Source organism: Balearica regulorum, chromosome 15 (assembly GCF_011004875.1).
Source record: "Balearica regulorum gibbericeps isolate bBalReg1 chromosome 15, bBalReg1.pri, whole genome shotgun sequence".
NCBI lineage: Eukaryota > Metazoa > Chordata > Aves > Gruiformes > Gruidae > Balearica > Balearica regulorum.
In genome coordinates this window covers 16,901,589-16,927,325 of record NC_046198.1, presented here as the reverse complement: position 1 = coordinate 16,927,325, position 25,737 = coordinate 16,901,589, and the positions used below count along the sequence as shown (strand labels likewise).

The window sequence follows — 25,737 nt, the reverse complement described above, 5'->3', positions numbered from 1 at the left end:
CCAGATGACACCGCGGCCCTTCCCCTCTGGAGCAGGAGCTGGCCGTCAACGCCCATGGCTTGAAAGAGCACTGCTCTTCCCAACAAAAGGTGTTTTTCTGCTAGGACACTGCACTGAATGCCATTCCCAGCTCCCCTTCTTGATTGAAAGATGCGTTTACACAGTTTTCTGTGTGTTCACAAAGAGCAAGACTTAAAGAAGTTTCTCTTTAGTCTGTATTTACCTATTCAACAGTTACAATAAACACTGAAGAGTTCATTTTAAAACAGTAAACTTTTAAAATGCATTAACACAGGTTTTAGCTTTTTAAAGAAAAAAGTTCAGTTTTAAAAAAGGAGGGAGAGGTCATAGAAAAGCACAATCAGACAGGCTTATTTACAGAGACAAACCTAACATATTCAAGGTGATTTTGTACAGACAACAACATTCATAAAACCAAACATGCTACATGGCTCCATGACAACAGCAGTTTTTAGAACAATCAGCTGTTAAGGTAGCACACACCTTAACTTATTTTCTACAGTCTCAGTGCAATGAGTTGAAGTTTACGCTACAGCTAAATAACTAAACTACCAATTTATATAATCCAGACCTCTATTCAACAGATCATCTGGTCTATGCAGCCAAAAAAAAAGGAAACAGATTGAGTGAGACATTAGGATCACCTTCTGCAGCGATTTTGGGTTGCACCCTCAGCTATCATCATTCTATTCAGCTAATTGTCCTCCTGCCACAAGGATCAGTAGTAACAAGCCTCCCAGAAGCTTATGCTTCCAGAACTGCTTTTCAGACTTGCTGTAGCTACAAATTAACGATCAGTGAAACTAACAGTCACAGAAATGCTATCATGCACTACAATTCTGCGGTTTCTGGAGTCGGGGTATTTATTCACAGGGCCTCTTAATTTGGTGAAGACACTGAAGCTCCGTACATCAATGGTCAGGATCTTTCGTGTAAGATCACCGCAGGCTGCGGAACCCTAGTCAGCACAGCAAGAGAGACAAGCCCACAGCAGTTGCTAGAGTGACATTTTCACTTCATCAGGGAGCCAATAAAAAAAAGCCAGTGAGCAATACAACTTCTATTATCTTAATTATACATTAATTCTCAAAACTGTTCCCACAGAAACCTTTTACAGGAGCGAACAGCAGTTAAGTCTTCATTCATTTTTCTTTTCCTTGTGCTTCAGAAGTTTGTTTATCTCCCTTTTTGCCATTCCAACATACTTTGTAATGATCCCATGCTGGTTCAGTCCAGGAAACAGCAACAAGAAACTTACTAAAGAGGAGGGGAAAAAAAAGGGAATTACTTAATACTCTTTTAACAAGGTTCTGGCACTTCGCAATCCCTTGCTTCCCTTAAATCCCATTAACTGCTTGAAAACAGACAAATAAAGCGCTGTGACAAAAAAACAAACCACAAAAAACCACCCCACAAAAAAACCCCACCAAAAACCACAATCACCACACTCAAGTAATGAAAACTCACTTCTACCAGGCTCATACCATTTTAGGCAGCTAACAAAAAGCTACCAGTTCTGCATGCTGTGCACTCACCAATAAGATAGGTCAGAAAGAGATTGTGAACCTGCTGTCCGATCCAGGCAACCACAGCAAGAGAAAAAAGCATGGTCATGAAGTACTGAAAAATAAAAAGGGAACAGTTATCACAGATCTGTTGGGAATTCTCCCTCTTCCCTTCAGTATCCAGCAACACTTCAACATTTAAACCTAACTTGAAGTTTGCTGGCTCTTCCACATGCAATACCTATGCACAGTGCACAGGCTTGTTAAAATTGAGATTATGGAGTCTACAACTGTCTGTTTTCATTTATTTTCAGACCATCAGTTTTACATCTTTCTTGTCCAGATATCCCCACAGACACAACTTCAGCCTCACGCAGTACTCAAAGCTGGTTTTGGGACAGCAGACTCAGTCGTTCACATCCCCACGCTGACACATTACTAAGATACAGGGTTTTGGACAGTTTGTGTACGCTGGAAACACGCTGCGTTCCCAAAAACTGACCTATCCAAAGAAACCCAGTTTAGCTTTATCTTCATATCAAGGGTATGCTCCCAACTGGACGGCATTGAAAGTTTAAAGTCACATATCTTGCCACTCACGGTTTGAATAAAATGTGTGCCTGGCAGTAAGTCAGATCTGCTGGATCTTCGTTTGAAATACCAGCTTATTCAGACATGTGCCTTGCTAAAATACTTAATATAAAACAAGACAAAGAAAAATCTTAAGACAACAGAGATGAACTCCCGGATCTCAATACCATTTTAGGCTTCTCTTCCTTCAGTGTGAAGAGACGCTTCCACCAGCCAACAATTCGGCGACGAGATTTTACCAGATTGCTGCAAATCTCATGAAATCTTTGCTGCTGTTCCGTAGTCCTTTAATAAAAGAAAAAAGCCAGAAATAAGAATTCAAGATTTCATCTGAAATTTAAAAATATCTCCCATAGTATTCTTCCAGCAGTAAAAGCTTACCCAGTATTTATCCTGGCATTTGCTTCCCCTTACCTTGATCAAGCGTTGTAATGCAATCCCCCATGTAATTTCCCTGTACACCAACTCTCTCAAACTGACCCCCAGAGAACAACCACAGTCAAGCCAGGAGACCATGGATTTTAATCTGACACCGGTGTGATACACTCTGGTGTTGGGTGTGTATTACTGTCATGTATTACTTTGGCTTTTATGTTGGCTCATTATTAGACAAGAACTTTTATCTACTAGTCAACTTAAAGCAAATACACTAGAATTTACTTTTAGTTCAATTTTTTTTTCAAATAAGGTTCTTCTCCAGTTTACTGTTTTATATATATAAGCCTTGCCCATCTTCAAATCTCCTTCAATCACTTACAATCACATTCATACTCCATGCATTACTCTTTTCCTTCATTGTATTTACTACTGCCACTCTTTCCAAACATATAATGCAATACCCTTCTTCATAATTTTAGTTCTCAGTGTCAATTACCCATTAATTACTAAAAACTAGTTTAGCAGAACTAACTAGCATCCTTAATGGAGAGCAAAGAATGTGCCTACTCCTTCAAAAGAACTTATTTTGCTAGAAGGAACAATAAAGGTACATTGTAGTAACAACCTTTCATAAAAAGAATAGTGAAGGACACCTTGCTAGCATCCTCACTTCATTTATCATAGAGCTTGCTGATTTCTTACAACAATGACCTTATATAGTAATTGTTTGATATTTAAGTCAGATATCCATTTTGATAGAGTTCTGAATTCATTTATACTTAAACTGCTGGAATTGAAGTTTTCCTCACCATTTATTAGAGCCAAAGATTCTTGGTGCAAGAGCAGGAACAAGATAATCAGCCAAACAGAGGAACATAACAAAACAGGAGACACCTGAAAGAACTGACGGGTCCAAGTAGTAGATCATCCTGCAGAAAGAAGATCACAGAAGTGATTTCTGGGTGCTCAGACTGCTAAATACTAAACAAATACTTCTGCTAAATACTAGACATGTTTAGTCACCTCTTCAGATCAGCTCAGGACTTCAAAGAGTAGACCTACCCTCCTCCCCAACCTCAAAAAAACCCTCAAATTTGCTCCTATTACTAAGAAAAAGAGTTTAAGTACTTCAACACTATTACAGAAAAGTACAGATAAAAACAAAATACAGTTTCCTTAATGTCCTAGATAAGGAAATGCTACAATACAGTAAGCAGAGCATGAAGTTCAGCAGAAGTAAAAAATCATCATTATTGCTCTCCTAACTTAACACTGACCAGGGGATGAGGATGAGCAAGTGAACATATGAAATAACCAAGTAGAGTGAAAGCTCAAATCCTATTGTTTCTGAAGTCAATCACAGAACGCAGATCTACTACTACAGGTTGTCATTTGCTGTGTCTCACCTGTCAGAGCTAGCCAAACCTGTTCTGGACAAGGAGCCACGAATCTCCAATTAGGACAGTGTTGTGCTTTTACCTACTAAGTGTGCCACTGCGCAAGCGCAGCAGTATGGGTACTGGACAGGAACTAGCTCCTCTAAGTGTCTGTTAATGCTCAGCTGTGCCCTGTGCTACTTATTTGCACGTAACAGAACTTCCTGAATATTGAAGTAGAGAAATAACGCAGTCCATCGCAAGGCCGGTCTTTCCATGCATCTGGCACAGGGCTACTGCACTGAATGTTCACGTTCATTTTTGATGAAGTACCAATTTAGGATCTGAACTAGTTCTGTTTCCTCAAAGTATTTTCAACACAAGATCTTTCCTACTATCATCACAGAATTTATAACAGAATACCCTGAAGTTCATTAAATTACTTCTTTTAAAAGAAGTTACTTTTCAGTTTCATTTGATATCCATCCTCCTCACCTCCCTTGAAGACCATAAAATTTATATTAGCCAGAAGACAGATTATCCCTGCTTCACCTGGTTCATCATTTATTTTTTTAACTCCCCTCTTCTTACTCCAAAAGCACATGCAACTGGCATGTTGTGTCCACACAGCTGGTGTGGACACTTCTCTGTACAAAGTAGGTCAGGATCATCTTGACTACTACCTCGTTACGTAAAAACACATACAAGAGCCTCGGCAAGCCTGTTCTGTATCTCCAATCCAGAGACAAGCAACATTCATCCCATTGACTGAAAGTTACCTGCAATCTTTCCTTTTCCTCCCTTCTCAAAGTGCTAAGGAAGTTTCTTCACCCTAGGTCCCTAGGCTTCCCACAGCAGTTTCAGGCTCTAAATCCCATGAGATAATTTACTTGGCTGGTACAGCAGTTTTAACAGCTTGAGCCAGGTGCCTCCACAGAGGGACCCTGAACAAAAATTCCTGGGCAATTACACCCTTACACAATCTAAGTTCCCTTCCCCTCACACAGCAGTTCAGACCAATAGTAACATTAGGGTTGGGGTCTTCACATCCTCCACAGGGTCTTTTCTTCATCTCTAGGCAGACCGTTTCTTATCTCTAAAGCTGCCGCCTCTGCTGATGGCTGTAGCCTCCTTATCTTCCAGCTTAAACCAGCTCTGAGGCCTTCTCTTACTTCATATCTAGGTGAAAGTTCATTGCTTGTGGTCTACAGTTTTTGCAAATTTAGCCACTTATGCCAAGTGAGTTATGCCAACACTTCTGCTGTGCTGGACAACTAGTATTTCCCAACAAAAGGACAAAGAGTGTAAAAAAACAACTCGTGCAAAAACAATTGAACTCATCCTAAACACCACACCAAAGATGCAGAATAGGAAAGTTTGCCCTAAGGAAACAAGGTTTCCATAATGATATCACTGCTGGTTTAGGGAAAAAAGCCAAAGGAGATGACCAGATCTGCCTAAGAAGCAGGATACAAAGGATGGGGGCAGAATATGAACACGCCAATGAAGAACACGCAGCTGAGCACAGTAAAAAAACCACAGCATTCACTGCTGGCAAACAGCTTTTGCAGAAAGCACTGCCTCCCTCCGAGCAGGATGTGGCTCATGTTACTTCCTGTTCTCAATACTTTTCAACAAAATTCACACACATTCAGAAACAAAACCTGGCGTAAGAGCCTTCCTATGGGATTGTTAAAGATGTCTTGCTAATTTAATGAATAGGTTTGCTACCAGCCAGAAAAGTGCAATGATGTTCTAGGGTCCCTCCACAAGCTACTTACAGAAAAGAAAAGGAAACAACACTCATCAGCGCCAGAGGAAACCAGGCTCTCTCCCAGCGAAGAACTTTATCTGTCATCAAAATCACTTCTCCCCATCCTTGCAGCTGCTCTTCCAAGCTAGCAGTTTCTGCAGCCTACACAAAGAGAGAGAAGAAAACTCTTATTAATAACCAGAGCATCAAATTAATTCCCACACTTAAAGTAGCTAAAAAAGTGTCGTAATTAAAGACCTCAGTCACAAACCTTTCTGAGTAATTAAATTACAAATAATGTTGTAAGTTTTGCACTAAGATATGACATTGTAGCAGTGATACTACCTTAAAATATTCAGGATCCTAACAACATAGCAGCATATATTATTAGACCAAATGATACCGCCTCACAGATTTTGCCAAGGAGTTTTCCCCCCACCCTCCCATTTACGGTACTCCCTCCCCCCAGGCTACTAGAAAGTCAAGTTTTAAGGTCTAGCTAAAACCTCTCAAGTTTTTAGTGTCGACATCTGGAAAATTGCAACATGAGAACTATTTAAAATATACATATTTTCAAAGACAACACTACTACATTAAACTGAAGCTTTCTAGTTGCTGCCCAACACCAATTTTTTATTATGTGAAAGATGGACAAAAACTCAGAATCCACAGCAAAGGAAAATTACCCAAGTGGCTACATTTGGACTGCAAAGACAGTTTTTCCACAGGTTGCTCAAGACAGTGATCAGGCAGCCTTTAAACTCCTCTTCCTATGTTATTCCTACATTCCTCCCTCCACATCTTCTGCAAGGAGGCTCTGTCTGCCCTGGCACCAGCTGTTACGCAGTTCACCTCCACATTTAACATAGCTTAACAGTTTCCCCTCAGCAGGACGAGGGATCTCAGAGATTACAAAACTCAGGTAACCATGAACAGAACCGATCTCTGCCCATGTAATAAGAGGTAAAAGCCATCAAGACCTGCACATGTGCTGTGCAGAGATAGCAGAGCAGGTTTCGTTCTCCACTGTCTGCTACACTTATTACAAACAAGAAGCCTGACACTACCAGAATAACAAGGACAGCTGAGTGCAGCTACTATGGTAAAGCATAGTTTTATTGTGTGATACCATTGGAAACTATTTGAAAACTACAGTTCAGGACAAAAAAATAAAGTAGAAAACTACCTGACATGCTCCTGGACGCCTTCCAGTTATCATATCTGTTTTACATTACAAAAACAAGCTGTGACATGGCGTAAAAAACCCAAACACCACATTGCTCCAGAAGTCATTTTATGACAAACTGTTTTGCTTTATTACCTCTGGCTGTCTGCATTTAACATCACAACCAAGAGAAAATTTAAGGGGAAACAGCCTGGAATATAACAGGGTTATTAACAGCTGCCTGCCTTTGTCAGGTGAGGACAACTATTCTAAGTTGTTTTCCCACTGGGCCAGGTAGAGAAAAGTCAGCTTTTGCAGAGACCATCTTCATTCCATCAATAGTGTTTGGCCATAATTACGAACTCCTGCTTTGCAAGGGGTACCCCTCCCCAACACCGCAGGTATTTTTGGCAATACAGTTCCGCACACCTCTCCTGCGGGAGCCCGACCCCCCCAGCCCCGCGGTACTGCCTTCCCGGGCCCCCCCGCCGCACGGCTTCCCGCAGCGGGAAACAGCCCCGACCGGTAACGCGCTCAGAACCTTCCCTCCCTCAACACCTTCACCTGCTCTTACAGGTGATTTTCCCATTTTCCACGGCAGCCATTTACCATTACGAAGATAAGCATACATATCCTTGTATTTATTTGATTTTTTTTTTAAGTATTCAAGCCCACCCTTGACATATTTAAGTTAAGCTAGTCATCCAGCTCCTGCCGTTCTCCCGCGCCGTTGAAGCATTCGGTAACAGAGCCAGAGGACGGTGGAACACAAACATTAAACGTGAGCCCTGCGCACCGGGTAAAGCCAGATGTTACGATGCGCCCCGGCCTGCGAGCAGCGGAGCCACCGCCGTGCCCGCCCCAGGGACGGCACCCAGAGCCCCCGCCAGGCCCTAAGGCACAAGCCGATCCCCGCACGGGAACCTTTCCGAAGCCAAAGCGAGTGCAGGGAGAGGCAGTTCCCCCGCGCTTCACCAGCCGGGGGGCCGGGGCCGCTCCCGTCAGCCGCCGCCGCCGCGGCCAGGCCTGGCTCCCCCGCCTCCCCCCGCGCCCGCAGGGCCGAGCGGCCTCCAGCCCCTCCGCAGCCAGCGGGAGGCAGAGCACCTCCCCGCTGCCCGGCCGGACGACACCAGTCCCAGAAGGGCCGACTCGCCCCGGTGCCGCCCGCCCTCACCAGCTGGTAGACGCTGTTGTTGTCGCCCTCCGCCATCTTGCGCGGCCCTCACACCGCCGCCGGCCGCACCCTCCCGCACGGCGCCGCCGCCTTTTATAGCCTCCGCGGCCCTTCTCGACACTCTGATTGGCCTTCTCGAAACTCAGCGCGGACCAATCCTAGAGCTCCTGCAGCGCCCCATCAACAGCCGGTTGGTTGGTGGGATTCGAATGGAAACAGCCGCCCAATCAGCGTAGGCCTGCGCGCCTCCTCCCCCTCCCTCCGTCGCAATGCGACTGCGAGCGGAGCGGGCGGCGGGCGCGGCTGAGGCGGCCCCGGGGCCCCGCGCTGGCGGGGGGCGGCTCTGCCCGGCCGGGGGCGGCTGGCTCGGCCGAGGTGGCCTCGGGCGGGCCGGTGGCTGTGCCGGTGGCTGTGCCGGTGGGGCGTGCCCGAGGCGAGCGGTGAGGCAGGCGCCGCGCCGGCCGTTGCGTGCCGGGCCGTGAGAAGCCCGCCGGCGGGCCGCTGCGGCTGAGGGGGCGAGGCAGCAGCCCGGCCACACACGGTCACCTCCCCACCAGGGCTGCCAGGGATAATGCTGATGTTTTGAAAAAGCCTGACCCGTATAACCCGAACGTGTGATTATTAGGGGGCAATCAAATAAAAAGATGATGTGCTGTCTAAACCCATGTTACCTCTTCTTCACATAGACCGTCCACGCACGTGTCCTACGAACTAGATGGAGAACGTGTCAAGGGTAATAAATAGCCCGTTACTGCTGAAACACCGTGGCACAGCAGGCACTCACCAACACGGTTTATTTGACTTAAGGTTTTGCTGTTTTTCCAGCACAGGTATTTATTTACTGCAGGTGACGGGCGTGAAGCAGCCGGTGTGTCGGCTGCTGACACCGGAGTCCGCGGGTACGAGGTTTCGGGATTACCGCACAGGAAACCCATGGAACAGCTCGACTTCACAGGCAGGTTCCCAGCTCCGAATGCCACCACTGCCCGACCTCGCGGTGATAATTACCGGCTGTCCAACAACTCGCTGTACTTGTTTTGGAAGCCATAGCAGCATGGGAGTAGACACAGGGGAAAAGCACTAGGATAGAAATGTTTTTTCTGCCTCAACTTCCCAAACGTTTCAGTCAGTGTTATTGAGCTGAATTGCAATCCCTAGGATGTAATACAGTTCCAAAATGTTGGCAAAGAAAACATCTTACAATTCCTGGCACCAAAACTGCAATACTTTTCCAAGCCAGCTTGATGGAGAGGAAAAAGAAAAGGACTAAGGATGACATTGTAAAAGGAAAACCATGTCTGTACTGAATCGCTTGATCTTTTACAGGGTGCTTTTCACACTCATTCAGGATTGTATGTAACGAATAGATGCTTTACCGCACAACTTCTGAATTCATTTACCCATTGCCAAAAGTTCCAAGTATCTCTGTGTACTGTTTTGTACTTAATGATGGAGTCCACCCTCAAAATCTGTAATTTTACCACAGCAAAGCTCAAACAAAAGCTAATTTCATGCAGAAGTGATGCCAGCAGTTCTGATCAGCCTTTTGAGGAAGCACGGACACACGTGGCAGCGTGTCACAGTGCTGTTCCTGGGAGTACTTGTGGTGTCCTGCAGAAGCCACCTCTGGCTATTCAGTTCCATCACCGGCTCCTGGTTTCATCCGTTGGTATGATTCTCACCACAAAACCACGAGTGCTTACGAATCAGAAGCAGGTATTTCCATCACCTCCAACAACCCTGGGATTCATTATCTTCCAGCCAGTCTTCCGTGACACCGGGAGGGGCAGAGGACGCGCGGGAGGAGGTGGGCCATGGCACCGCAGGGAACAGGGCGGCGCAGGGCCCTGCCACGCTGCTTGACACCCCCTCCCTGAGTGGCCTGGCCTTTTGAAGCACGACGTAACGTGAAAAACAGATGTGTGTGCATACATAGACCTGTGCGTGCTTATAAATTTCGTTGTTAAAATCAGAGTCCTAATGTAGAAGGCAGAGAATGGAGAGAGCAGTAGCTCAGAGCGTGGAAAACCTACTCATCACCTCCCATACATTACCTGAGTTATAGAAAGCCAGTTGTTTTCTGTATGCTTTGAGGTATGACACAGCTCATGCTGCGATGTGATGCATTCTTCCTACACAGAGAGTCTCTCTTAGATGCACAGAAAATTAAATGCCCAAGCTAACTTCAAAGCACCTTTAAAAGGAGCAGTTTAATTGCTCTCTGCACTTAGACCAGACAGAGACAAAATTTACACATTATGCCTCCACCCATTCATCATACCTAATATAATAAATGCATCTCAAACTTTTTTCTTATGCTATTAATAAAAAATTAGTCTGATGGATGGCAAAATTGCTGTAATCAGCTGTGTACTTAAGTACATACAGCAGTAACTTTATGTAGCATTGTATTTTTGATGAAATTCTTTAAACTGGTAACAGCATACTCATGAATAACTATTTTCCACTAAAGAAAAAATATATGCATGTGATAATTGCGTACAGTGTTAAGAAAGGAACAGATGGATGGCAGATGTCATCTTAAACATTTTTCCAGTATAATCCTTTAATGCACAAAGGAGGGTGTACGCTAATTTTAGAAAAACTTGCAAGAAAAAAAAAGGGAAAAAAGCAAAGAAACCTTTGAAGTACTTGAGTGTACTAAAGCAGGATGGCCAAAAGTCTGGGCACAGAACACCCTGGTGAATAACTGAAAGCAAATTAACCTTAAGGACTACAGCGTTTCGAAAAATGGAGCTTTAACCTCGCCAGTATTTCTGAAGGCATATTTTTATATGGTGCTTCGCATTCAGGTACACAAAGCAGTAAGGATAAATTGTAGTTGCTCAGTTTATCAGAGAGGGAACAGCACGATGGGGTTCATGGCTGCTGCAGTTCCCACACTGCAGTTTGTGCGGTGAAACCCCCCCATCCCTGCGCAAGGTGACCTCGCATTAGCATCACTGCTTTTATACAAACTTCATTCAGTTTTCCTTGGAAAACCACACACACACATGCACACACACCCCCCTCCCAGGAACGTCCGATTAATATGGGAGACCTGAGTCTTTTACAGATACTTGAAAAACTACAGACAAAATATATCACCACTTAAATACACTAATCACTACAGGCAAAAGTAGCTGTTGCAAAGGAAAGACAGATCGAGTGTCTGCAAAGTACTAAAAAATTAACTGTACAGGTTATAATATCAATTTCAGTTATATTGATATTGCTATTATTCCACCCAACCATCCTAAGGCACCATTACCTTTTAAAAGATAACGCGACTGGTGCAAGAGGCACGCACACGATCTGCATCTGAGGTTTAACCAAGACTGTGCCAGTCTGCCACGTTGTCCACGTTCACCAAGAAAAACGCGTCAGCACGCAAAATCCCACTAACTCCAAAGCACCTGAGCTGTCTCCTCAACATTAGCTACGCAAATGTAAGTCTCTGTAGAATCCTGCTCTAAGTCAGGATTTGTTTGGTATGTGTCTGTAGTAGGCACTTTATTCTCCCCTCTAACTTTCACAACCACAAGCAGCTTTGCATACAAGGAAATTATGAATACAGTTTAATTTTATTTTTTAAAACTTTATTAAATTACGCAGTAAGAACCCATCTCCACACAAGTGTTTCATTTCTGGATAGCAGAGGTATAATACATGAGCCACAGGTGAGTGCATTACCCCTCCCTTCCCCCCAGCTTCCAAGAAACCAAACAGCATGTATAATACACTCTTGTTACTATGGTCTCCAAACAGATTGTTCATAAGGTTATTTTTAACTGGAGAAAAATGAAAAGGCCTGACAGTGTCAAGTGTCTCGTTCTGCACACGAACGTTCTTCACCTTCTTTCTCGCAACGCGTGGTGCGGCAGAGGGCTCGGGAAGCAGCGGCAGTGGAATGCGTTTGCACGGGTACACTCGGCTCTACAGCCTGCCACTTCCCTAAGCAGGCAATCGGAACACAAAAAAGGCCGTGTGTCGCTTGAGAATTCTCACACGTCAAAGTGCATGTCCACGAAAAATTGGCAACAGAGGAGGAAGTGAATTCTAAGACCTACTGAGGAGGCAGAGCAGTTAGCATAGTGCAAATACTGGAAATAATACAAGTTCCTCTATTACTTATGCCTGGTGTTAATTGATGTTATCTGAAAATTACCAGCCAAGCTTTCTACTCGGATGAACTGCTGCGAATCCATTCCGTTACGTGGATTTTATGCCAGTAGTGAGCTTGGCTCAAATCCTTTAATACTTAATTTTCTATTGAAAAAATGCTGTAATTTAAAGCATGTTTTGCCTCTGAAAAGTGACTAAAATGGCATAAAGGATCTTCCCGTGTCTATCATTTTTCAGCAACTGTGCGTACCGAATTCAGCAAGTTTACAAAAGAGAAACCTTTCATACAGAGCTACGCAAGTTGATTTGGGTTGATCGCTGGCGTGCTGTGTTTCTGCTTTAGCTACCAGCTCCTGTAAGACTCCGTAGCCACGACTGAACTGTGTTAGGCTGGTTTGCTCTAAGAAAAGGAAGCTGCCTCTTCCTAAAGGTGTCCCGCTTCAAAGAGGGAGCGAGAAGTCTTTTAGGCAACCGACAGACAAGCAGGACATTGGCATAAGAAAGAAGATGCCATTTTTAGAGACTTTTCTGACCATAACCACACTCTGAGTGCAGAACTGATTACAAAACCAAGAGCCTTGGAGGAAGATTCCCTATGGATACATCATTGAACAACCATCTCTAGAAGTAATATGGCAAAGGAAAGTTACTTTGCAGAAATCGTTACAGATCTAGTTGAGCAAAAATTGGAGAGTCCTTCATTTCTTGGATTATACGTATACCCCTGTGAACTGAAGCACTGTAATTTACAAGTGTAAACTAAAAGTATTAGGAAAGTGAAGTAAAAAGCGTATCACTCTACCTCCACCAGAACATCACTTTATTGTTCATCTGTCATCAACAATGTAAAACTCTACTAGATACTCTATCCTGGTTTTTAAAAAGGTAAAGATTACATTGGATTAGCTACGTCATACAAAAGAAACTACAGCAATCACAGTAGAATGAGATTGGAGGGACAATTTGAATTACAAAAAAGTGTACACTGCAAGCAGAGGGAAGTGCACGTTAAATCAAATGCCTGTAGGATTCATTACTTTTAGATGCACAGTGACAATTTTGAGAAACTGTACATAATAGAATCACAGAAATGACTTTAAAATAACCAAAATTACATTTTGCATTTGACCATCCAACTCATAAGTAATCATTGATGTTCTATATCTTCAGTGCTTTTGGAAACTTTGTTTACCAAACAAAACGTAAGTTGTTAATTTGACTAAACTGCGAAGTAGAAGGATTGAAATAAAAAGTATATTGGAAGTACGCCTAACCTACAAGAATAAGCCAAGAGGGGTGTATGCAAGGAGAGGCTGGGAAGGAGGAGAGACAGGAAAGAGGAAAGGGAGAAGAGAACAAAGGCTTCTTCTTCTATCTCAGAAGTTCTTCCAATGCAGCGTATATCTGATGTACAGCTCTTTGCTTTCAGTCCATTTCTGAAGTTTACATTTTGTAGCCTTTTTCCATACTAACTGGTCGACTCAACCAGCACTGTTGCCACGCAACGAGAGTAACAAGAATCTGAATGCATCAAATCTTCCCTTGCTGTGATTTCTTCATGGCCCCATTTTTTCTGTTTTTCTTTGAACAGGGTTCGGTGTTTCCTGAATTGTTCACAGGGTCAGGTGGAATTGAGTTCCAAATCGCTCTGCGGTTTGTAGCATCCCGATTTCTTTCTGCAGCTAACCCCCAGACACGTTTGCAGTTCTTCCGTAGCAGAAAGACAAACCGTGTTGTTCAAGCGGTGAGCTTTCACCCTTGACCGTAGGGGTTGCAGACCATTGTGTTTAGCGTATCCCTGAGTGCAGCTATCCTGCAGGATTCACTTCCCAGTGCACCGAGATTTCCTAGGTTTCCTCAGATTAAGCCCCAGTATGCATCACCACCGACTGTGGTGCGGCTATGGATGCCTGAGGCCGAGTTGATTCTGGTGGATGTCTGACCTCGCTGAACCAGACTGATCTGCGCTCTCCCTACTCATACCCAGGCAGTCCAACCTTCATACAGCTGAGCCAAGTTATCTAGATTAGTTGCTTCCTTAATCACAAAGTCAACCTATTAAAAAGGCCAAACAAGTAATTAAAATAAGCTACTTTAAGTGTTTAAGTGATCTTAACATTTACTGTTGATGTCACCTGCAAATACAATGTTTCAGTGAAAACATCTATAGTAACAGTAAACTTAATCTCATATAACTGTGTAGTTCATGTAATAAATAGGAATTTGTACTGGAGGGGCAAGAAGATCACGCATCATTTCACTCATATCCCCTATCTTGACAATAGTCACAATATTCTCCGCTTCAGCTGAAGGGGAGATGGAGATGGGATGGGAGGCAGAAATCCTTCCCTGTGAGGGTGCTGAGGCCCTGGCACAGGGTGCCCAGAGAAGCTGTGGCTGCCCCTGGCTCCCTGGAAGTGTTCAAAGCCAGGCTGGATGGGGCTTTGGGCAACCTGGGCTAGTGGAGGGTGTCCCTGCCCATGGCAGGGGTGGGACTGGGTGGGCTGGGAGGTCCCTGCCCACCCAAACCAGGCTGGGGTTCTGTGAATTTACGTGGACATCTGGGTCCACCGACTCCTCTCCCAGAGACAGGGGCATGGCTGTGTTGTGCTGGTAACCAGACAAGTTCTGTTTAGACACATGTACAGATCCCATCTTCTCCCTGGGTAACAAACGTTAGCTTGCTGATTTACAAAAGGCAATTTTACCCAATTCATGAGTTTGTATAAATCTACGATACAGGAAACAAAAGCATTTGATAAAAAAAGAAATGCAGCAATACAAGGCAGCAGCATACCTTGATTTGTGTTGGAATATAAATCACACAGCTCAGAAGGGACCCCCTCACACTAGGACTGCAGTCTTTCAGCACGCATACACACGGGCTTACCTCCAAGTGTTTAGAGCAAGGACTGGTGGTGGAACTTTACTATTTTCAACTCACCTGTTCAGCAACAGACATTCTCCTGTTGGGATCCACATCTCGGCCCTCTAACTTGGCTTTGACCCGCTTCCACACGCTAACTGCATATGAATTTCTTTCCTGCACGGCTAAAGGTACAAAATAAAATTAATTCAATTTTACATTCCCACACAGAAGCCCACTGAGGTGTTTTGGGGTTCTTTTGTTGTTGTTAGTGGTGGGGGTTTTGGCTGTTTGGGGGGGTGGGGTGTGTTAAGCCCTGTATTTACCTTTTCCCGTTTTAGGGTCCCTGGCTGTCTTTTTGGGACTACAGGCAACACTTTTGCCAGTTCCTGGGACTGTGCTTGGAGGAGTGTCTGCTGACGTGGCAAGGTTTTTCTGAATTAGCTTTCTTGCATTCTGCGACATCACCTCTGGCTGAGTTTTCTGCCCTGTATTGCTACGTACAGCTGTAAAGAAAGTTTAAAAGCGCTTCAAATATTCAAAATGATATATTACAGATGCAAGAAAAAGCACAATTAAATGCATATCAAATGCAGCTATCAGTAGTTCAGTACAAATGGTATTTTAAGCTCTGCCCCAGTTCTTCTCTCTGCAATCTTCCAGTTTTCTAATTTCTTTCACTTCATGAACAGGAGGTTTTGTTCCCTTGCAAAACATTTGTTTACAGTAAGCAAGTTTTTATGGGCTTTCGACCTCCAATTCTATCATTTTGTATGGCAGTTATAAAATGCAATTCTTGTCCTTGATAGAAATCAGGAACCTGTGCTGAGTCCGAATACTGAGAGTAGAATAATCCTTTAAAAAGAAATCCATGCTCATGAGAAACTTTATTCCTGTTTTTAACTGTAAAGTAATGACAATTTTGTGAACATGAATGCATTTGTAGGATTTCAGGATTAATTCCAAAGTCACCCTACGCTTTAATACTAATTTCAGAGATCACAGTTCAGTTGATATATACTGAATATATGCTGGAGTGAATCCAGATCTTGAAGGCCATGATCAAGCAGTCACTTGGTATTGTATGCGGAATGACTTGAATTTTATGGGCTTTTATAATCTGATAGAGATTGTTTGTATTTCAAAATCGAATTAAAATTATGATCCCCTTTCTAATACCAATTCCTGATGTTTTAATGTTCATGCTTTTTCAAGTATTACCTGCAGCAAAGGTTGGCTGATACGTAGCAGCTGATGTTGGGCTTGAGCATTCATTTGATGTATCCGTGACTAAGGGTGATGCAAAACCCACTAGATTATTGTAGACACTAGGAAACATAACGGAGTTGATAAACATTCATGCAGCTACATAACTTACTGAAAACTCAAAAGGAAACGGTCTGTTCCTGCTAGAGACAAGGAGACAAGCAGAACGCCTTCACCTGAGAGAAGGTGACCTCCTTACCTTTGGCTCTGTGTTTTTAGTTCTTTCAAGGTGGGAGTTATTTCCTGCAGCATTTCAACATGTTCCTGACTGCGGACCTGACCCATAACCTGAACTAATGTAAACAAAACCGTCTGAATATTATCTTGCCACGATTTATATTCGCCCAAGAACTGCCTAACACTATTCTCATAGGGAACATCTTCGCCATCAGCCAAAGCTGCTTCTTCATCCTGTAAGAGATGTGCAAAAAGGTTAACTGTTTGATATATCTTGGCTAAGAGAATAAAGTTGAGCATTTCTTTGCCTTTTCAGCACCTCAGTTTGTCATTTGACTACAAATAACCATAGTTTTCAGTAGTTACATTTCAAGAAAATAAATTTGGAAAAGACCAAATGTTTTACTGATTAAAAGCCAAGAGGATTTGTAAACACAAATAAAATCTTTCAACTGCCCAATGAGAAAAAAGGTTTAATTCAACCAAAGCCTGATTAGCCTAACTCTAGAAATAAAGCTTTATATATTCATTTCACCTCTAAGAATCCAGGCCTTTAACGCCATATGCACACATTTTCCTGTTTCTAGATACTCTAAAAAGCACATGTAGTTACAACTATAAACCGCTGGCATGGTTTGGAGCAATAAAGTTTCAGGCATACCTTTGCCATAGCTTTCAGCAGATGTTTGACATCTCCAAGTTGCCTGTTATGACCCGTGAGCACAGTTTTAATACTATCCACCAGATTCTGAATTGTTTCAGAGACTGTTTCTATTTGCTGTTCTCTCTCTGTTTGTACTGTTCTCTGGGTAGATATTTCCTGGGTGAGCTGCTTGTGTGCCGAGTGAAGCCACTCCGAGCTGCCGATCGGATGTTCGAGGCCAGTGCCCTGAAATAAAGGAACACCACTCTATCTGTATCCAGAGGTAAAATTCAATTACTGTGCAGGTGCTACCGCCAAGTGCTCAGCAGCTGATGGAATGAACCCTGTAGTCCACAGCCCATTACGAGGTACACATAACATTAATTTAGAATGAAAGACAAAAGTGAGGACTCATGATTACAGCAATTCTGTAGTGTCACCTATTTTGCCTTCACCTTGACTTACCACTCTCTGAAGCAGGCGAAGCTCCAGTTCAGAGACGGAACTGTTGAACTGCGATGCAAACGAGCACATTTGCTGACAGCGTTTGAGAAGTTCAAATAACGCAGCATCAAGATTTAAGGCTTCTGCTGTTCTAGTACGCAAACTCTCAAAATGAATGATATTACTGCAGAGGAAAGTGACCTGAGAAATCAAAGCAGGAGTAAGAAAAATTATTCCAATTAAACCGTCTATTATACAAACTGCATCTGTTCCGTGTCCTCAGAAGGGAGAATTTTAAATACAGCAGTAAAGCTACTCCGTTACATTAGCGGTATCGCTTCAGAACCATCCAACCCTGCAGCAATTCTCCCCGGGATTATTCATATTGCTTTTAAAGTGGGATTCCCGGAAGTATTTAGTTATCTATGTTTGCTCATTAGATGCTGAGGAGGAAAAATATCTTCTACATAAATCCCAGGTAGGAAATAAAGAGCGAAGACACCAAGTCAATGGTCCTGTACTTACATACCTGACTTGCCCTTTGACTTTCTTTCAGTACAAGGTTTCTTCTTTCAGCAATAGTGGCATCAAAATCTTGCAAGACCGGTGCCAGCGCAGGATTAGCACCTCCTGCCCATTTTAAACGCTGCTCAATACTTGCTTCAAGTGCTGCCAGTTTCTCCTGCATTGGGGAAGAAAGAAAAAAACCCCAGAGATATAGATAATGTACAGTGATATATATTATGCCTAACTTTAATAAAGTTATATACATAACACATGCAGACACATTCTTATACCCATAGATATAACAAGGATGTGGTATTCATAACTGACAAGAGCTAGCTTGTGCTGTTTAGAGGTTTATTTTCAGCACACATCACAACTGGATTTGAGTCTGATGGAAATACAGTCACCTGTCTAGATTTTAACCCACCAGAAAAAAAATAATTGCAAAAGCCAGTTAGAAGTAATCACATTTCTAGACTAAAAATCATATAAGATCATAGGAGTCCTGAATTATTTTACAAATAATCTTCAAAAAATTATTGCAAACATACCTTCACAACTAAAAAGGAAATTAAAATTCGAGAAGCTAAGCAGTATTTATTTTAAACAATTAAACATTCCGTATTACCGATACCCACAAGTCTGAAAAGCCGAGCCAAGCCGCAGCACACAGAGTAACTGATTTGCCTAGACCTACAAAGGAAGCTTCTGACACTTTGCTAGTAAAATGATAGTAAGGATGATTTAAGTCTGACAAACTTAAAGAAAAGGAACATGATCAGCCTTCAGAAGGAAAGGTACTTTCACATATTCCTATTTTCGCTCATGAAACAGATTTACTGATATTCCAGAGAGAATATTTTGTATGAGACAGCAAAAAATCAAACAATATCACGGTATATATAGGACAGACTGAAAGAGATAAAGGAAAATACCACTAAATTTGTAGTTTGATAGCAAGAGAAAGAACAGAGGCGGCAGGTAATTCTGCAGCTTGTGTTTGAGTCACATTCCAAGGTGCTGCTGAAGAAACCTCCCAAAAATAGCAGTACCTGCACTGTTGCAATCGAAGCTTCAATCTGACTGAGCGTGTGAAGTTTCTTTTTCATGCTGGCTAAAATTGCAGAACGAGGTGGAGGAGTAACAGAAATGGTTTGTGGGCGACTGATGAGGAGATCTTCATGCTGCCACTTTAAGAAAATAAAGGGAACGCTTGATTATCAGTATTGCTCAGCACAAAACATTTTGCTTCACAAACAGCAATTCTTGTACTCCGGTACACTTCGTAAGTCAGGGCACAATTCACTTGCGATGCATTACAGACAGTTTTGCTTACCAGCCCGCGAAATGGTTTATTAACTGACATGGAGAAAGCCTTTGCCCTTAACCTGCAGATGACTATGAAATGGAGATCAGTGATACTACAACACAACTGGACACCCACGCACAGTTCAAGGTACACGTTTACCTAAAGCCACAGAAGAACATTTTCAGGATTGATACTGCTGCTATTTATATTTTTTCAGGAGGCAAACAGCGGAGCAAGGAGACAGTTAATGCATTAAAACTTTGAAGGAAAGGTACAAGATGACATTCAGCAATGCTTTAAACCCTCTGTTTTAAGCAATCTCCTCCCTTTAAGTCATAGTCTGTCTGAAAGACGGGGGAGAATGGGACAACATTGCTAGTAAAAAAGCCAGCAAATGACTTCTTTTCTAACAAATGACTTAATGGTTACTGAAAAATAATTACTTGTATTGACTCAAAAAAGAATTTACACATTGCTACGTTTGCATCTTATAAAACAGCTAGTCTTCAAAAGCAGCTAGTTCTAACACTTTTTTCCTTACACATTTACAGAATAATTTAAACCCAAAATACTTTATCAAGTCAGTTAAAATATTATAGAGCTCATCCTGCAAAATATAAAGGTCTTGTTGTGTTCAGACACAGTAACTAAAGCTCACTTTCCAAAAACACAATTTGGAGTGTATTAATGTACCTGGAACATGGCGATATGCAACTGTACTCTCTGAAGACTGGTCTTGCAAGACGAAATACTGGTTTCCAGCCTGCGCACTAGATCGTGCTTCTTCCACGCTGTATCGTATGAGCTGGCCAACACTGTTGCCCTGTTCATGACCAACTGTGAGAACTTGCCAATTTGGATATTGTGCTCCACAGCTTTCTTGCACAGGTCATCCACAGAAACTTTGCTTTCTGCTCCAAAGTCTTTCGCCTCTACCTGAGCAATGATATCAACGCCCAAAGCGCTGATGAAACTGCACAAAGTCAGTCCCAAAGCTTGATTTGGAAGGCCAATTAAAAGCTGTCTCACAAAGTCAGCTGTAAAAGCCTTGATTGGTTTGGCCATTTGGTCTTCACTAAAGCAAGAGTTTCTGTAAAGCGCTTTCACATTGACAATTTGAACGGGTCCATTTACTGCATTCTGGTCTTCGAGGGAACTGATGCCTTTCAAGGGAAAGAAATAGTATTTTTGTTATAAACAAAACATTTACTGCATCTCAAAAAATATTATCTGACTTAGAAACACAGCAAGATTCCAGGAACTGATTTTTAGTTTCTGCACACTTGCCACGTATGAAAGGTAAGTTATGGTAAAAATGATCATTTTACATTCTTTTCAAAAGGACACAGGATGAGAAGCGGATGAAGTGATACTGGGTATTTGATAAATGTTTATTTACCTGACAATGTTTTAGAAAAGGTACCACAGAGCCTGAAAAATTCTTTAATTGTTTGCAGTCTCTTCAGAAAGAAAATTTCCTCTAAAACTTGCCGATTATTATCGTCGTCAAAGAAGTTAACTTGCGTGCTGCGGGCTTCCCTAATTATGTCAATCTTACGCCAAGCAACAGGTATTTCCATCTTGTTTAGCTGGGCAACATAAAGGAAATAAGTTAGTTCTGTTTTTATAAAGCTTTCATATTCCTGACTCAGAGTACTCTGAAAAGAACAAATCCATACCTTTTCAATCAATAAACCAAATGCAGTTTCCACTTGAGCAAACATCCCATCAAAGGCTACCAAAAGCATCTGACCAGCTGACATTTTGGGAGTTTCATCAACTGAACCATTTCTTGGCTGAATCAGCTCACCATACTGAGCGTGAAGTACTCTTAAAAATAATAAAAAAAGATTTACACGTTTTTCGCTTAGTCCACAAGAAATAAATGGGATTTTCTTAAACTGATTGATCCCACTGCTAGAGCAGACTGGAGTTAAGTTGCACCTGACCAAGGTGACATTTTTGCAGGCTCGTCCTGCTCCCCGCCCTGCTTACCACCTGAATCCCAATGCTGGTCCCATGAGAACAGCCAAGGATGCCACAGAAAATGGGAGTGTATTAAAGGACCAGGTACAAAGCTAACTTAAAATACAGGCAGAGGACACAAACTGTACTTCCTATGAGCATGGGAAGAAGTGATGTAAATAGCCCCTTTCCTTTCTTGAAAACCCAGCACTGGTTTTATAACGGACACATATAGAATTAACTGGAGTATGGGATAAAAAGGTGAAGGTTATGGCTGAGATGGTTTAGCAGCTTGCTGCTCATGAAAGGGTGGTCTCATCCTCTCCCTCCCTTATAGCACTTTTGACCCTCAACTAACAGGATGAGCAAGTTTGCCAATGGGCAAACCAGGAAGAAAATTAACCTAAGAGATAAAAAGTAAATTGTTTTCAAGTGGTATAGCAGCTGCCACTGTACCACTGATGGAGCCACCATAACTGGCTCAAAGGAAGCAGCAAGATCACTTCTACCTGGCAAGAAGCTTTTTGAATCGGCTCAGCTGTCTACGCAGCACGTCCCCAGAAAGGCACTGTCCCACATTGCAAGACACACAATCTTTTTGTTTGGGTGGGGTTTTGTTTGTTTGTGTTTTGGGTTTTTTAATCAAGTCACTGATTCACTATGCAAAAGCTGCTCATCAAACCTCCTGAGGAGAGGAGTGCCGTGGTTACGAGCTCTCCCTTTCACAGGTTCCTCCCACAAACGATCGACCAGTCCCTAGTTTTAGCATGCTTTAACTTCAAACATAAAATCACAACTATGTATTCTGGAAAAAGTTGACTACCAAAAGTCAGCTTGAAGCAGATGTAAGTGTAAATTGCCATAGCTCTCTACTTCTATGTACGCATGTGGATAAACACACAAATACACAGAGAGGACACAGGCACGCTTTAGACACTGCACTCTGCTTAAGGGTATTCTTGGGCAAGAAAAGCCTGTACATCAAACAAATAACAACATTTAGACAAACTAATGCTCCACAGTCTTCATTCTCTCACACCTGAACTAAAAAAAGCGATTTACCTTGCGACATCAATGTAATGAGTATGTGTTTCTTCCTCTAGTCCCATAGCGGCATTTCGTAAGTAGGCCTGAAGAGATTCGACCAGGGTTTGCAAAGGGACCCCGTCAGTCGTTTGTTCAATAAGGTTATCTAACTCATGGAGCATGCTTTCTAAAGTGTACTCTCCTTTCATTAAGCACCTAAGCGCTTCAGGAAAAATGATCTGTCGGAAGTTTGAGTTCAATTCCTGTTGGGAAGTAAGTATAAAAACATAAGAAATTTTCCCCTCTCAAAAAGTATTGTATGCAACATTTTTCTCGTTTCAGTGTTATACCACCCTGCAGTAGACATTACCTAAAAGATAACATGATGGTGGTGAGCCAAGGCTCAAAATCTACCACTTTTTTTATTTAAAAAAATTAGGAATACATTAAACCCTGTACAAACCTAAAGGGTTGACATTTGCACAATGTAGCAACAACTACCTCAACAGCATCAGCAGCAAGACCTGACAGCAGTCCTCAGCAGAGGATTAGTGGTACAGAGAATACACTTTGCAAATCAATTCCGTCAAATTACATAGCTTTTCCTTTCTATTACGTAACTATAAATGACTGAGTTAAATTATTCACTGAATTTATGATATGCTAAACTGATTGGACTAGGCAAGGGGGAAGAATCAAAAACTTGCCAGATAGTGATTATTTTGCTAGAGTTGTAGTACTCATGCCACAGAAATCAATGCAGGTAAGAAAAACAGTACCTGAAGTGACATAAAGCAATTTTCCCAAAGAGAATGTACCAGAGGGCTAAAGGCAGCTACGGGAAGAACCAACCAATGCGCTCTGTCTCCAAAACGAGACAAGACACACCAAAAAGACTGGTTATCTGGGCTGCTCAGTGAGCTACACCTCTTACCTAAGAGCTGACAGGTAGGACAACAACATGTGGGTGAAAGATTGCTGCAATGCAATTAAATTGCATGCCTGTTTCTGAAAAATTTCAGAAACATTAATACTTAAAGAGCAAAGAAACAAAGTGGTGAAAATCTCAATGCGCTTGCACAGGTTGGTAGGAAAATATTTTTCCAATACAACGCAGGGGAACCGAAAGCCTTCAAAAGATGTTCACACCAGCCACAGTTTATAAACCACCTATGTCTTCAGCAGGTATTTTGCTCAAGCTGCCGCTAATGGTTTTTTGTTTGTTTTATTAAAGTGAAAACATTTCTAACACAGAATTATAAATGTGTTTTTTTCCTTCTCAATCTTGGAGATAGGGGCCTGTAAAACAGGTTTTCAGAATTTGTTTCCAACTACTTGTTTCAGGTGAGTATAAGTAGGAAATGCCTGTTCAGCTCAGGCAAATACAGCAACCAAGACTAAGGTCCAACCAAGAAAAAAAAAAAACAACAACAGGCCCAGCAGCATCATAAGCAAACATTTAACTGTTTAAGGAAGAAGCTGTTAAGACTGGCTTAGTTGAAGTCTTAGGTTGGGGATGAGGAAAGAAAAAGTAACATAAAAGTAAGTATCACCTGTAGTGAGATATAGACTCCATTAGCTAAGTGAACAGCTTCTGATGCTTCAATTGGGTTTGGAATATCTAAGTCCTGGGGTACAAGATGGCACTGCTTCAGCAGCTGCACAAGGCAGGTAACATTCCCACTCATGCTGCACAGCTCCTCCAAGAACCAGGCTCCATCTCTTGAAGTCAAATCAACCAGTTGCTCTCCAGCACTAGACGCGGCACCCTCCATCATCAGATTTCGCCTAGACAAATTATGACACTTAATTAGGCAACCTGCCTGCTATCGCATTCTCCATATAATTGTGTCACTTGAATATTCCTTTTATGTGGTCTCAACCATGAACACATACAAAAAAGTGTCACAGGAGGCAACTCACCTTGTCAGTGTACAAAGAGCAGAGATGATAACGCTTGCTAAGCTCAGGGAGCCCTCCTCTCCATTTTCATGGAGGAAAACTTTTATGCAACGTTCAATTTCTTTCAGCTGCTCTTCACAAACAGGTACAGTGACTGCCTCCTGTTTCAAACGCTCCACCTGCCTGATAAGTCTGTTATTTATATCTGCTGCATAGCGCTGTAGAGTCATCTCTGTAGCAGTTATGAACTGACACATACTCGGAGGTGGCTGAGGAGCATACTGCATTTCATACCTGGAAAGCAAAAGCACAGTGACAAAATTCTCCCTTCTCAAGCTCTAGCAAATTGCATTCTGCTCTGTGGGTAGGAAAAGTACTCCGCATCAACAGTTCCCACATCACCTACTCCAAACCAACTCTGAAATACCCCAGCAGTTGACGGCTACCCTAATGACGCTTTCATAAAGTCCTAGAATGCACCATATTTTACAAGTATTTGCAAGGGCAGAAGACAATCAGTAGTCCTTGATGCAAAAGATAAACAGAAGGTAAGAAATAGCAAAGAAACAGGTTTCAGTGTAAATGCTTGAATATAATCTAGATCCTGTAAGCCAAGCAGCAGTAATCCTGAAATGGCCTGACTTTAGAGGAAAACAGAAAAAAAATTAATTGTTTGAAAATCCGCTTTAATAAAAAAAATCCTTAGTGGAATTAAGTGATTTTTAAATACTAGAAGTTTCTAAAACCCCTAAATATCACTACCCTAAAGCCACAGACATGGTTCTTCATTTGTTCCTTACAGGGCAATGTTACTTGGGTTTCTTTTTGCAGCACACAGATTAAACTCTGGAACGGTATTTTTAAAACAGTGTTTCATATTTTTCCTCCAAACTTCTGGAATTACAACTTAATCTCATCTTGCTTTATAATTAGACTGGTCCTTGCAAAAGCATTTATTTTAATTGGAAAATTAAAATCTTGAAGTAGTTTGAAAATTAAGTTCTTCGAACAATCCATTATTCTGTCAACTTACTTCCTAAAGATATCCTGACAACGCTCTATTGTCATGTTACAGATGAGTTCTTCCATCCAAGTTTTCCACTGCTCTATTCGGTGCTTCTGAAACACGGCTTTTGGATACTGAAGAGCTACTGTGGCATAGTTGTGCAATTGTTCAAGACAACCACGTAAAACTGATCTCCTCTGCTGGAGGAGAGCACCGACTTCTCCTTCCAGTTGCTCACACTGACTGATGAGGTGTGCCTGGCCTGCATTTTGCAGAAACGCTGTCGCTGGTACATAACTTGGAGGACCTTTTAAGAAAGATGATAAGAAATTAAGCTTTACTCATCTCTGAACCATACACATGTTATAGCATACAAGTACTGAGCATTAACATCTTTTCAAAAACGTTCTTCTACCTGTGATAAAGGAGGCATTGAGAATTCATGTAGAGAATTCTGAGCACAAAGTAAGAGAATAATCACAGAATCCCAGACTGGTTTGGGTGGGCAGGGACCTCCCAGCCCATCCAGTCCCACCCC

The 25,737-nt window shown here is 42.3% G+C and overlaps 2 protein-coding genes across 4 annotated transcripts in view; both read right to left on the bottom strand.

The window, feature by feature from the left end:
- Positions 1 to 201: 201 nt before the first annotated feature.
- On the bottom strand, positions 202 to 8,086 carry ARL6IP1 (ARL6 interacting reticulophagy regulator 1). Its single transcript, XM_075767401.1, has 6 exons — positions 7,964 to 8,086; positions 5,653 to 5,786; positions 3,305 to 3,424; positions 2,285 to 2,402; positions 1,557 to 1,641; positions 202 to 1,278 (listed from the first exon to the last, which is right to left on the bottom strand). The coding sequence occupies exons 1-6, from the start codon at positions 7,997 to 7,999 to the stop codon at positions 1,160 to 1,162; spliced, it is 612 nt and encodes a 203-aa protein (XP_075623516.1). The 5' UTR covers positions 8,000 to 8,086; the 3' UTR covers positions 202 to 1,159.
- A 3,454-nt stretch (positions 8,087 to 11,540) lies between these two features.
- The window catches only part of SMG1 (SMG1 nonsense mediated mRNA decay associated PI3K related kinase), a 66,924-nt gene continuing 52,727 nt past the window's right edge, over positions 11,541 to 25,737 (bottom strand). For all 3 annotated transcript variants that reach the window (XM_075767872.1, XM_075767874.1, XM_075767875.1), the window contains 16 exons: positions 25,227 to 25,506; positions 24,215 to 24,487; positions 23,845 to 24,079; positions 22,328 to 22,554; positions 20,980 to 21,130; positions 20,700 to 20,889; positions 19,994 to 20,463; positions 19,044 to 19,181; positions 18,014 to 18,166; positions 17,506 to 17,685; positions 17,059 to 17,286; positions 16,420 to 16,631; positions 16,176 to 16,282; positions 15,281 to 15,460; positions 15,033 to 15,139; positions 11,541 to 14,143 (listed from right to left, as the gene is read on the bottom strand). In XM_075767872.1, the coding sequence (XP_075623987.1) occupies positions 14,066 to 14,143; positions 15,033 to 15,139; positions 15,281 to 15,460; positions 16,176 to 16,282; positions 16,420 to 16,631; positions 17,059 to 17,286; positions 17,506 to 17,685; positions 18,014 to 18,166; positions 19,044 to 19,181; positions 19,994 to 20,463; positions 20,700 to 20,889; positions 20,980 to 21,130; positions 22,328 to 22,554; positions 23,845 to 24,079; positions 24,215 to 24,487; positions 25,227 to 25,506 (3,209 nt within the window). In that variant the 3' untranslated portion in view covers positions 11,541 to 14,065. The remainder of the gene's footprint in view (positions 14,144 to 15,032; positions 15,140 to 15,280; positions 15,461 to 16,175; positions 16,283 to 16,419; positions 16,632 to 17,058; positions 17,287 to 17,505; positions 17,686 to 18,013; positions 18,167 to 19,043; positions 19,182 to 19,993; positions 20,464 to 20,699; positions 20,890 to 20,979; positions 21,131 to 22,327; positions 22,555 to 23,844; positions 24,080 to 24,214; positions 24,488 to 25,226; positions 25,507 to 25,737) is intronic.